General features: G+C 42.9%; 3 protein-coding genes across 5 annotated transcripts; 1 reads left to right on the forward strand and 2 right to left on the reverse strand.

Annotated features, from left to right (window-relative positions):
• Nucleotides 1–192: 192 nt before the first annotated feature.
• LOC128264214 (RNA polymerase II subunit A C-terminal domain phosphatase SSU72) lies at nt 193–1,888 on the reverse strand. The gene is made up of 3 exons (XM_052999596.1): nt 1,543–1,888; nt 1,218–1,476; nt 193–1,156 (listed from the first exon to the last, which is right to left on the reverse strand). The coding sequence occupies exons 1-3, from the start codon at nt 1,767–1,769 to the stop codon at nt 1,055–1,057; spliced, it is 588 nt and encodes a 195-aa protein (XP_052855556.1). The 5' UTR covers nt 1,770–1,888; the 3' UTR covers nt 193–1,054.
• A 1,201-nt stretch (nt 1,889–3,089) lies between these two features.
• LOC128264193 (uncharacterized) lies at nt 3,090–11,347 on the forward strand. Of its 3 annotated transcripts, none has more exons than XM_052999572.1 (3): nt 3,090–3,638; nt 7,826–8,896; nt 10,054–11,347. In XM_052999572.1, the coding sequence occupies exons 2-3, from the start codon at nt 7,906–7,908 to the stop codon at nt 10,989–10,991; spliced, it is 1,929 nt and encodes a 642-aa protein (XP_052855532.1). In that variant the 5' UTR covers nt 3,090–3,638; nt 7,826–7,905; the 3' UTR covers nt 10,992–11,347. The 3 variants fall into 3 exon arrangements, with proteins under 3 accessions (XP_052855532.1, XP_052855533.1, XP_052855531.1); XM_052999573.1 differs by having other exon boundaries at nt 3,090–3,512; XM_052999571.1 differs by lacking the exon at nt 3,090–3,638 and adding an exon at nt 4,362–4,740.
• On the reverse strand, nt 6,168–7,158 carry LOC128264211 (trypsin alpha-like). The gene is given in 2 exon segments (XM_052999594.1): nt 6,168–6,455; nt 6,458–7,158. Coding segments are annotated over 2 exon segments (765 nt in total). The 5' UTR covers nt 7,113–7,158; the 3' UTR covers nt 6,168–6,345.
• Nucleotides 11,348–11,881: the final 534 nt, after the last annotated feature.

Genomic DNA, 11,881 nt, shown 5'->3' on the forward strand with positions numbered 1-11,881 from the left:
AATCAAAAATCTTTCCTAGGGTCTTCTTCAGTTTTGGCTTGAAATGAGTCGAACTGGTTTTGAAATGCCAGCAATCACTTTTTTTTTTTGAAAATTCACAATTTGAGATTAAATTTGATCAATTTTGAAGTTTAGTTCGATAGCCAACATATAATTGGGAAAATCTATTTCCTTGAATAAGGGCGAACAGAATTCAAATGTCAACAAGAAAGCCGCCATAATTGGCGTACGTTTTTATTCCAATCATTACAGTGAACACAATCTAAATAGTCAACACCCCTGGATGGTTTATTAATTTCCCGTACCGCACTGACACTGTATTAAGTTTTATGAATCGGCGCCCGTATGGGACCTTTGGCCATTTTTTGAAACGCACAGTGATCTTTTCAGCTACCAAATTAGGCAGGCGTATGGCCCTGTCTGAACAATTTGTAAAACTATGTTAGATTAATAACTACGGCCCCCGTCCACGATGGGGCCCAATCCCAGTCCCAATCTCGATCCGCCCCTGGCTGGCTCTCTGGCCTGCATGCTCATTCACATTCACACATGCGAGTTTTGTTTCCATATATATGTGTATAAAACGGATCGGATCGGGGAGTCAGATGTTCGGCCCTGTTGCCAGCTGGGGGAAACGAAAGCCAGTGATAAAAGCCGTGGACGTCGCGGCTCAACGGCCGGAACTACAAGGAATACGGACACGAACACATACTACATACGAGGGGTTTCGTTTTTTTGGAGCCTCATTGTTGTAATGGGCGTCATTTGTTGTGTTAATTTCATATTCAAGAGCCAGTGCAATCAGGTGGAGTGTGTGTGTGTGTGTGTTTGGATTTTGAATCGGATGTGGATGCGTGTGTTCGCTGCAGCGATGGCCCCTCTCTATTTACAAGTTTCTTATATTTCTAGGCTCCCAATCTTCATCCTACGCCCTAAGTCCGGCAATACCAGTCCTCGGCAAGGACCAATCACTCGGCGTGGGGAGCGTAGGGAGACTAGGGGATTCTGGTGCTAGTGTTGGAGCTGGACACGAACTGTTGGCGCACGTCGGTCGTCAGTAGAAGAGCACCGAGTGCAGTATGACCCGGTTGCGCCGCTCCTCGAACTCCTGGATCATTTCGTCGATGTCGTTGTCCAGATCCGTGGACTTGGCCATCTGTAAGGGAGCACAAATAAAGAAAGGCGAATTACGGTGACAGAGTGCCAAAGCATCGTACCAAGTTGATCATGTCCGTAATGAGAAAGGCGCCCATTAGAGCGTCCTCCGCATTGTCCACCACATCCACGTTGAGGACGTGCACGGGACGGTTATCCACCGAGTCCATGGACTCCATGTGCAGCACCACCAGGTCGTAGACGCGCTCCTCCACGGTCACGATGATGTCAAACTGCTCTTTGGTTTCTTGGAAGCGCTCCGGGCACTTCTTGATGCGCCGGTTGCGATCCAGCATGTGCAGCAGCCCGTTCTGTGTGTAGCTGTGCGGGGGGGACAGGATTGGATTAGCCGAGAGGATGGGGACTGTCCGAGACCGGACAACTCACAACTCCTTGTCCTTCGCCTCCAGGTCGCGGTAGATGTCCTCGTAGCTGGTGCCGAACTCATAAACATTCGGCTTGTCAAACGCGACGCCCGGCAACTTGACACGCTCGCCGGTGCCGTAGGAGCGCACGTTGAAGCCCTTCTTGGCCAGGAAGTTGTGCGCCTCCATCGAGCGGTTCATGTTCGAGGAGCAGACCACGGCCACGGAAAGCTTGCTGGGATCAGTCATGTCTCTTATCTCTTTGGCAGTGCGGTGCTGTTGCAGTCGGATCGCAAAAAAATTGTTCACCCAGTGTTACCGCGCGTCGAACAGTTGAAATAAACCCTTTATCGAATCGGAGAAAGTTGGAAAATAGTGTGGCCAAGTACGGATGCTACAGTGGCTAATAGCCTATTCAGACAGGCTGCCTTTCTGCTTCAGCGACCAAATTCCGCTTCAGTTGCTTTTTCTTCTATAAAAGGTGCATGTGCTAGAAAGAGACGAAAAAAATCGCTTCAACTAGACGTTGCGAGTAGAAAGCATTAAATTCGGTAGTAATTCAGTATTTTTTAAATATTTAGATGATTTTTACTTGGATATTTGAATTTATTTTGGAAATAGAGATGCATTTTGGTCAACTCTGCGGTTTTAAAGTCAATCCCTTTGAAAGTAATTAAAAGAATCCATGCCAATTTAATAATATGAAAGAATAGGAAGGTATTGACTTCCATTTGTCCTGCGGGGAAAAAATCTGGACGACCTACATATGTATATCGCGGAAAAAAAACACATATTTATGGGTAAAATCAGCAGAAATTTATGGATCGGGATCACCACATCATCTAACAAATGCCAACATCATTGGATAAGTCTTTAGCAGATGAAAAACTTTACACTTTATATTTTAACGTTTAATGGTGCTTAGTAGTTACCTTTAAATGGTAAAAAATATTTTGTATACATTTAAGCCTCGCTTTCTTATTCCGTTTTGTCGTCAACTTTAATAAATGAGCGAAATTTTACTTTTTAATACAATTTTGCTCATTGATGTATCGGCCCCGTTGGTATTTTATCGAATGTTACTTTTGTTTACCTAATTCCGTCTAGTATTTTACTATCGGGTATCGGGTTCTGTCAATTTTCTTTATTCATTGCTATTTGAAATGTCATACGTTTGTCTTGCTCGCACTTACGGAAAACCGTATAGTTATAAAAATAAATGAGCAATGAATGAGGCCAACTTTTGTAGTGTCCTAAGCCCATATCCATTTTTTTTGCCGGGAAAATTGAATTTGTGTTTCTTCGAATCTTCTCTTTCAACAATATAGTTATTTGGGATATTGTAAAGACAATTAAAGTTGGGAGGTACTTTGATAGTATTCTTAGTTAGTGAAATTTGTTCACCAGCTGCTTTAAATTTCTAAACATTTTCACGCAAACAAATTTTCTATAACAATCCCATGTTGGAAAAGTAAAATTACGACCCGTGGAATCCGGCAATTAGAAATTGCAATCGATAAATGTTGTATATTCGATCGGTTTTCATTTACTAGTCGGCATATACTATCAGTTTAACAACACTGTCCACCAGTTCGACGCAGTCTGGCAGCATTGATCGTCTATTCCTATTTTTGAATCCAACCGAAGGGAATTCCGATTTGACAAGCGCCACAAGTTTGAATTTAATAAATCGCGATTCGTGAAAAGTGGCAGGCAACCGTTACTCGTAAAAGATTAGGGAATCCAAATATACCGCTTGCAGGAATAAATAGACGAAATTCGAAGTCCCAATCAAAACAACAACCGCAAAATAAGCAAAAGCAATAACCAACAACCAACCGACAACAACCTTCCAGTTCGGAGCTCGTGGAATGCGGCTGAGCAAGTTGGAGCTGTTGCCACCAATTCTTTACCAGTGTGTGGTTGTGGTGTGTGGTGTGCGGTGTGTTGTGTGAGGCAGGAGCAGTCGCATCGCGTGTGTAACGTGTGCTTGTGAGTTGAGCAGGTTTGCAGTGGGCACAGTGGGTCGCTTCGTATGCCACGACAAGTCCTTTGATATAAATGCACCTCGAAACTGTTTCCAAATCTGTGGCACGATTCGGATATAACTCCTATTCGGTACGGTGCAGTTTCTACTCTACATGCTTTACAGAATGAACTCTATATTCTTCAAAATTTCCTGCGATGAAAACAAACAGAAAGTTGGCATCTGGCGCTTAGTGTTTTTTTTTCAGATTTATAATTACCTTTTTGATATAGGTATATGATACAATATTCTGTTATATGGTTCAAAGTATTTAGAATGGTTCCAGTTATCCCCAGTATTAATTACACATCGATTGTGATTACTATGTTGATGTAATTTCTAAAAGTTTAAATCCACTAAAAATAGAAAAAACTACCTATGTTATTATTTTTATATAAACCAGGCCGTATTAGCAATTTCATTTTTGGTATCTTCTGTATGGGAGAATTATATCAGAAGATACGTATTTTTTTTTAATAACATAGTTATTGAGCTTGTTTAGATATTCTGCATATCAAATATTGTTAGAGAAAATAATATTGTACAATTTTTTTTGGCGACATGATGCCTGATGGCCCTCTGTTGACTTTTGGTCCCACTGTGCCGAGCGGCTTTTGGAAGTGGCTCGTTCCTCATCCTCTCCCGCTGCCTCTCTCCCCCTCCCTCTGCCACTGCTCACCTGTCCGTGTGAGCGGTGTCGGCCTGAGTGGGTGAGAGCGGAAGAGCGGGAGAGCGGAAAAAAGAGAGTCCGTGTCCGTTCACTTGTTAACTGGTTGGAATGGTTGGAATGGTTGGGCGATTGCGAATGGCCTTAGCTGCCGGCGGCCAGAACCGAACCGAACCGCAGTTATAGTTTGCGAGTATCCGAAGTTCGAGAGAGATACCGATGCCGATATTAGTCGTATTTTGTCACTCGATCGGTCACCGCGTCGTCCACTTGTCGTCCGCTCTCTGCTCCGCTGGGAGATCATCGACAGATCGAGAGATCGGTTCGAAATCGCCATCGAAATTCACTGGATCTGGTGCGGATGAGGAACAGGAAGAGAGGCGGAGGAAGGAGCCGCAGGGCGTTTGCCAATTTCGTCAATTTCGCCAATTACCGATTGTCCGGCGCTTTCTTCGCTCGCCTTCGGCGGCCATGTAAAGGTCACAGGTCAAGAACGGAAATTAAAGTTACCAAAAAAGAACACGGAGGTAAACCCGTTTTACAACCAGCCAATTGCAATTTGTCTTTCGCTTATAAGCTTCTTGGCTAAAGCCGCGATAAAGGCACCTGCCTTTGTTTTTTTGTTTTTTTTTAGTTCAAGATATTACATGGGTGTAAATGTGTAAGTTTATATATTCTTGATCCGAGTATATATTCCGTTTTAAGCCCAATTTCTCTACGTGTCATAGGAGGTCCTACTGATTGAACCCACAGACTTCTGTGGTCCTTAGTCCTGTTAGTCCTTTACTTGTTGTGTCGTTCATTTTGTTTAAACAGTAGATTACATGGTTTGAAAATTCCGAAACAATTTAATATTTCATTAAAAGTCTTGGAATGTATCTCAATGTCAGGGCCTTTAATTATAGATACCGCTTTATCTGGTTTAATCAAACCAGGTCAAATGTGGCTATAATTTTGGGTCGTCTATTAAAATCCAGAAAGAGATGACTCAAATTTGTTGACACGTTTGTTCTTACATGTTTTCTTTATGGTAAGGAAAACCGCTGGGTCAGCAAATAAAAAAGAGTTTTCCCAGTAATCATCAGATTTCCGCTGAATCTGACTGGTAGCTTGCGAACCAAACTATCGAACAGTGGGTCCCTCAAAATGAAGGTGTTAAATTATTCATTTTATTTTATCAATTTTATTGCATACTGAATTTGATGGTCCCTAACTATTTCGAAACTCAGGACGAGCTGAGAACAAGTTCGTGTTAAAAAATATAAATCAGAAAAAAGAAAGCGATTTTCTAAATAGAATATTATAAAATTTGGCATTGAAAATAGGGCTTAAATCGGAAGCTTATGTTTGTTATATCTACCAATCCTGAAAGTTTCGTGGATCTTGAAAGAAATATCTGCTTATTTGTGAAATATGTATTTAAGGTAAAATGGGTTTAAAAATGCATACTAGATGTAGTGAAATGAAGAATTGGGTATCTTATTGTCGAGGCGTGTGATCCACATCTTTCTCCGTCTGGCTGTACTGCAGTTGCTTTTGCTTTTATCCCCGCATTCAAAGTGGTGCTGGGCCGGTGAAAAGTTCTTCGCCATCTACTAATTACACAATACATGCGATGCACAATGCACATAATTTATGGGAAAGTTTCGCACATGCAAAGCCTCTGGCGAAATGAAAGTGCCCATGAGGCGGTGGTTTTTCCTGGCAGCCAACTACAGTTGCAGATAGCAGTTAGTTAATCTACAGTATTGAAGATTCGAAAAACTGTCCTTATTGAAATTTCGCTTACCAAATGGGGTAATGGTTAAAATTTTAAGTTTCAAGAAGGGCTTAAAACACTAGGTAGTTCCATTTTGGATACTATTAACGAAAGGCATTTTTTAACTGTACTGACTATTGACTATATCACTGACTATTGTCCTATGTTGGTAAAAATGTATTATTTATCCATTGATTGCCCTTTTACACCCTTACAGAGGGTATTGTAATTTCAGTATTTATTTGGATTAATATATGACTAAAAGTGTAGGAACGAATTAACAAAAAGGTATAGGCCGGTTAAACATTTTGAAGTTTGAAGTTGTTATGTGTCCATCGCAGAAATATATATTTTTGATAAAGGTATAATATTTTTAAATAGATGCAATGGCATTTAGAATCCAGGGTCGAAAGAAAGGAACACTTGCATAGACTGTAAAACCATTGCAAAATTCAAACCCTTTTGAGACGACACCCACAAGTTTTGGTTAACAACCAATGGTCCACCAGAGTCACCACGACATGCCGATTGTCCATAAGTTCCGGCGCAAATATTACTCTCGGTCATAGGCAATAACCTACTACAAAAGTTCCGATTTTGAATATAATTGTATACGCCTTGAAGATTTATAGGATTTGATAGCACCGGGTAGCCATAATCGGGAAATTCTAATGATAGTCCCCAACCAGAAACCATTGCAACTGATCCAGGAGCAGGATTCCTCTCGGCCAAAGGGATACTCTGTACTTTGCTGGTGAACTTAAGTGGTTCACTTAGTCGCATGAGAGCAATGTCGTTGATCAAATTTGTATTATCAAAGTTCTCGTGAGATCTTATGGCGGCCACTTTGACAAGGGTTCCTTTGGAGTTTTTCAACGACGAGCCCACGCGAATAAGGAAATCTTTTGCCTCCAGGCGTTCTGTTTTATTAAAACGGCAGTGGGCAGCAGTTATGATAATGTCCTTGTTGTAAATAGAGCCTCCACAGTAGTGTTCCCCATTCACTTGTAGGGACACCTGCCAAGGAGCCTGTTCGATTTCAATGTTCTGCCCACCGATAATCCTTTCCTTCGGTCGAGGAACTCGTCCTGCAGACAGGAAGTTTATGGCCAATAGCAGTAGAAAACTCTGGATGAACATCTTCACTAGCTTGGTTAGGACTTTGGATCACAATGTGTGAACTACCGACGGAGCTAGTATTTTATATGCCAAGGCCTGTAAGGTTCTTCAGTTATTTCTAAATTTAGCACAAGTTTGTAACGTAAGGAATTCCAAACATTTCCATTTCCATTTCCTGCACATATTGCTAACACCCTTAAAGATAAAAAAATGCAAAACACAGAAAGATATTAGATAAATATAGAAATGAAATTCTTATTTATTTGAAAAAAGCAATTAACATCCATATGAAACTGTTGTTGACTATACTTGGCACAAGAAGTGATAGCAATGTAACTTTAAATGCCGTTGACAAGGTTTAAATTGTAATGTCAGTGAAAAGATTGCAACGAAATGAAGGGGATATTTTGGACAATATAAAATAAAAATATAAAATATGTAATAAATCATTATGAGACTTGATCTAGCCATGTCCGTCCGAAACGTTTGTCTGTTTCTACGCAAACTATTCTCTCGATTGTAAAGGATATCTGTACAAAACTGTCCCAAAAGCCTTTTTTATATTGCAGGTAGTATATAAGTCGGACATCTTTAACATAAACGTATAAAAATTGACATATTGTCGTTATACAGATAGTTTTATTTCTGTAACAACTGCAAGGGTATACAACTTCGGCTTGCCGAAGTCTGTTTTTTTTTTCTAGATTTTTTAATTCAAACATTTGTAATTGCAGGACGATTAGTACTGTTTTCGCGCAAGGTCCTTGGCAGCCAGTCCAGAATGTGATCGGAGTGAGGGGCCAAACCGCCGGAAATGCTGAAGCACGCCTCGACGACGAGCAGTGCCGCTGCGACCGCCACCGGTGCCGTGGCGATAAACCCGCTGTCCACTTTGCTGGGCGGCCAGCTGCTGCGCACCGCCGCCGCCGCCAACAGCAGCAGCAGCAGCAGCCACATCAATTGCAATGGCAACAGTAACTGCAACAGCAATTGCAACAGCAACGGCAATAGCAACGGCAACGGCAACAGCAACACGAATAGCAACAGCAACAGCAATAGCAGCAGCAACAACCACACTGGAAGCAGTGGCAGTGGCCACAACACACCCCCAGTTGTGGAAACGGAAGTGGGTATCGCTACCACTGGTAATGCAACTGCCACCACCACTGGCAGCAACAGCAACACTAACACCAACGGTAGCTCACCGACACCAGCAGCAGCAGCAGCAGCAGCAGCAGCAACAGCAGCTGCCGTGGCCAGCACCGCGCGCAACATCCACCTGCGACCGCCGCAGCCGTTGAACATATCCGCCCTGAATGCCTCCGCTTCGAGCACGCTGCTCAACGAGAACGGCGGTCGCGTGGGCAATTCCTCCACGCTGCTGAACATTGTCCCGCCCAGTACGCCGCTCAAGCCGCTGACACCGCTTACACCACTGACCCCGCTGACCCCGCTCACCCCGCTCACCCAGCTGACCCCCAATGGACACTTTCTGGGCAATGGGAGCGTTCACCACCACACCTACACGAATCAGCACATCCTGGCCAGCAGTGGTGGCCACCAGCAGCATCACCAGCAGCAGCAGCAACAGCAACAACAGCAGCAACAGCAGCAACATCTGTCGCAGCAACATCATGGGCAAACGCAACAGCCTGCACAGGCGCAGACGCACAACCTCAGCCAGGTGCCGCTCAACAACTACAGGAACTACGGCCACCTGACCGCCAATCCTGTGCGCCACAAGCTGCCCAAATCGGGACCCTCGCCCCGCGAGGCACTCACCAGCCTGGGACTCCTCTGCCTCAGTGAGTATGGCATACTCTCAAGACTCTCAAGAAGGCCCTTCTTAATTTAATTTTGTAGTGTAACCATACCAGGAACTATGGGAGCTAAAAAATTTGGCATTTAAATTGCAGGGTTTCTGAAGGTGATTTGGCTTTCTAAGCGTGGACAGCCTGTGCAACTTGTTTTTTTTTTATATTTTAAATAAGGCGGTTTAGAGTGAACATCATAGGGCAACTCAAAAATATACATCTTACTGCTTTTGAAATGTGATAGGCTTTCGAGAGGTCCTTTTTTTTAATTTTTTTTTTATCTTTTGGAAGTGAAAAATTCGAAATTTGCTACTAAATTTCAAAAAAATTTTCAAATAAAAAAATTTTTTTTAATTTAAAAAGAACTTCTTTGTGTTTGCCTGTTGATTATGTATAGCAAATGTTCAACAAAAGTTTAGACGAATCGGTTTGGTAGTTTGGCACTGAGACTTTAGAAATGATGTTCCTTGGAAATTTCGAAATATTGTAGATTTCGAATAAAAATAAAATAGAAAAGTCTTAAAGCCATACCACTTACAAAGGAACAGGTATCTACTAGTAGCTAATAGCGTTCTCAAAAACATTCTCTATCCTTATTCCTTGCTTAAGTTTTTTATTTCCCTTTCGTTGTATTTTTTTACATTTATGTATCGTACTACAATTCGAAATTAGCTCTTTATAAAGCTTCTTGTAATAATGGAGCTTGGAAATGTCGATGTATGTGAAGATACACAGCTATTAAGAACATTTAATATTTCAAGTTATTAGATAACTTATTTTTAAATTTAAAATTGTTTCACTTTGTAAAACTATTTTCTATGAGTTGAAAAATTTAACATTGTCGTCAATTTTTTTTGAGTTACATAACTGCTGACATTTGATACCTTAGATTATTACAGGCTTAAATATGCATTTAAAGATAACCCAGCATTGATGTAAGTACATAAATATATATTTATTATTCTCTTTCTTTTGAATGTTGATTTAATCTTAATTAATGAAAGACCGCTGAGAGATAGCCTTATTGGTGATTAAAATGTCTTGTAAAGTGTACAAGTTTGGGCTTCTTTTCAATTAGGGTAAAGACTATTTTCTGACAACCTTCTGTTTGGTGTTAAGGCCAAAACTAAAGCCCATTATTCTTACAGTTTCCCTGCTTCTGGCGCTGCTGTCGCTCATCTTCCTGCTGAGAATCTCGCCGAACGGACGCGAGGACGCCATGGGTCGGGGCGCCAGCGGCGAGGACTTCATCGTGGTATACGACGTCACCCTGGCTCTGGGGGCACTCTCCCTGTCGCTGAACCTGTGCTGCCTGCTGGTCTGCGCCATCCAGTTCCTGTTCGCCGTGAAGCTGCGCGAGCCGGCCTTCGAGGGCAGGGAGAACCAGTACCTGGCCAAGTCCAGTGCCAGCCGCACCTGCGCCGTCAGCGGCTTCTTCATCTCCATACCGGTCTTCCTCACCGGCCTCATTCTGTACACCTTCAGTCACTTCCACTCGACGCCGGCGATCGTCACCAGCCTGCTGATTGGCGTGGGCATCGTCTTCTGCGGCGGCGCCATGGTGCACAACGTCTTTGTGTGGCAGCGCGAGAAGACCATCAGCTATAGGGGTGCTCCGCCGGGACTGGCGCACAATTTGTCGGTGATATCGGGCGCCCAAATGCCGCTGCCGCTGCAGCTGCCCGTGGCAATGTCCCTGCCCCTGGCCATGGCGCCAGGTCCTCCGTTCCACGGATACCAGGGCCACCAGGTGGTGCCCAATCTGGTGCCGCCCTCCGTGACGGCAGTGTCGCCCAATCACTCGCACGGCAGCTTCAATCCGCTGCTCAGCAGCAATCTGCTCAACGGCGGTACAGGCGGAGGTTGCTGCGGTGGCGGAGGAGGAGGAGGAGGAGGAGGAGGAGCTATGGGGGCCATTAACTCGTCGTTCCTGGTGCGTCCTGCCACGGCCACGCCGCCCACGCCCACGCCCAGGATCCTGACGGCTGGACGCGAGGCCAGCGGATCAGTGAGTCCCGGCATCCCGCCCACGCTGGACATGAGCAACATGTCCGTCCTGCTGCACGAGCTCTCCACGCTCGTCTAGACCCGGAGTCCCAATCCAAATCAAAGCCCGAATCTGAAGTAGACTAAGCATATAGACTTACAAATGGACGATATCCACCGCCCACATCCACATCTTGCCGAATCGTAGATTTAAGAACGCCTCTTGTAAATATCTGTACATATGTATGCATCCGAGCTATCGAACAAATAGCATCGTTGTAAGTAAAAGTAATACACAACTGCAAAGCCATTTTAGTTTAATTCAATTTTCCGGTTGGCGGATTAATTGTATCCTAGTTATTTTTCAAGCTATACTTTATATACTATATACTAGCGGATCGGACAAATTAGATTGGATATGTTGTATGAAAGTCATACAAAATACTAGGTGTTTCAAAACCGCTGAGTGTTTATATATAATTAAAGTACCTGTTAAATGTTGGAAAAACAATTTTTTTAGCCAATTTCCGCATTTTTTTAAAAAGATTTTTTGGGAACATTTTTAAGAAATAAAATTATTTTATGACGAATTCTAACGAGTTATGGGATTCCTATTTCGAGATTCATTTATCAGATTTTTTAACGTTTTTTTTTTAATATACGGCGTGAATGCCTGAATTATGAAATTCTGTTATTGGACTTTCATTTTTATTGTTATGGGAAATATAGTGATATTTTTTGGCGAAAACTCAGGACTTTTGACTTTGAAATAAGGAAACGGACTCCTTAGTCCTTTTTTAAAAATCTTGAAGCAAAGGCAACATGGGCAAGCACTGCACATTTTCAAAAGTGGCAAAAATGGAGAGTAAGTAAAGGGTGCCGCCTTTCACTTTTAAAAGCACTGCACTCTTACTCTTAACCAAAAGTGGAAATTCTAAAATTAGCTGTCATACTGACCATACGGCTCTATGCCGTTTATTCTCGCAGTGT

The sequence above is a fragment of the Drosophila gunungcola genome, unplaced genomic scaffold (assembly GCF_025200985.1).
Source record: "Drosophila gunungcola strain Sukarami unplaced genomic scaffold, Dgunungcola_SK_2 000060F, whole genome shotgun sequence".
NCBI classification, from domain to species: domain Eukaryota; kingdom Metazoa; phylum Arthropoda; class Insecta; order Diptera; family Drosophilidae; genus Drosophila; species Drosophila gunungcola.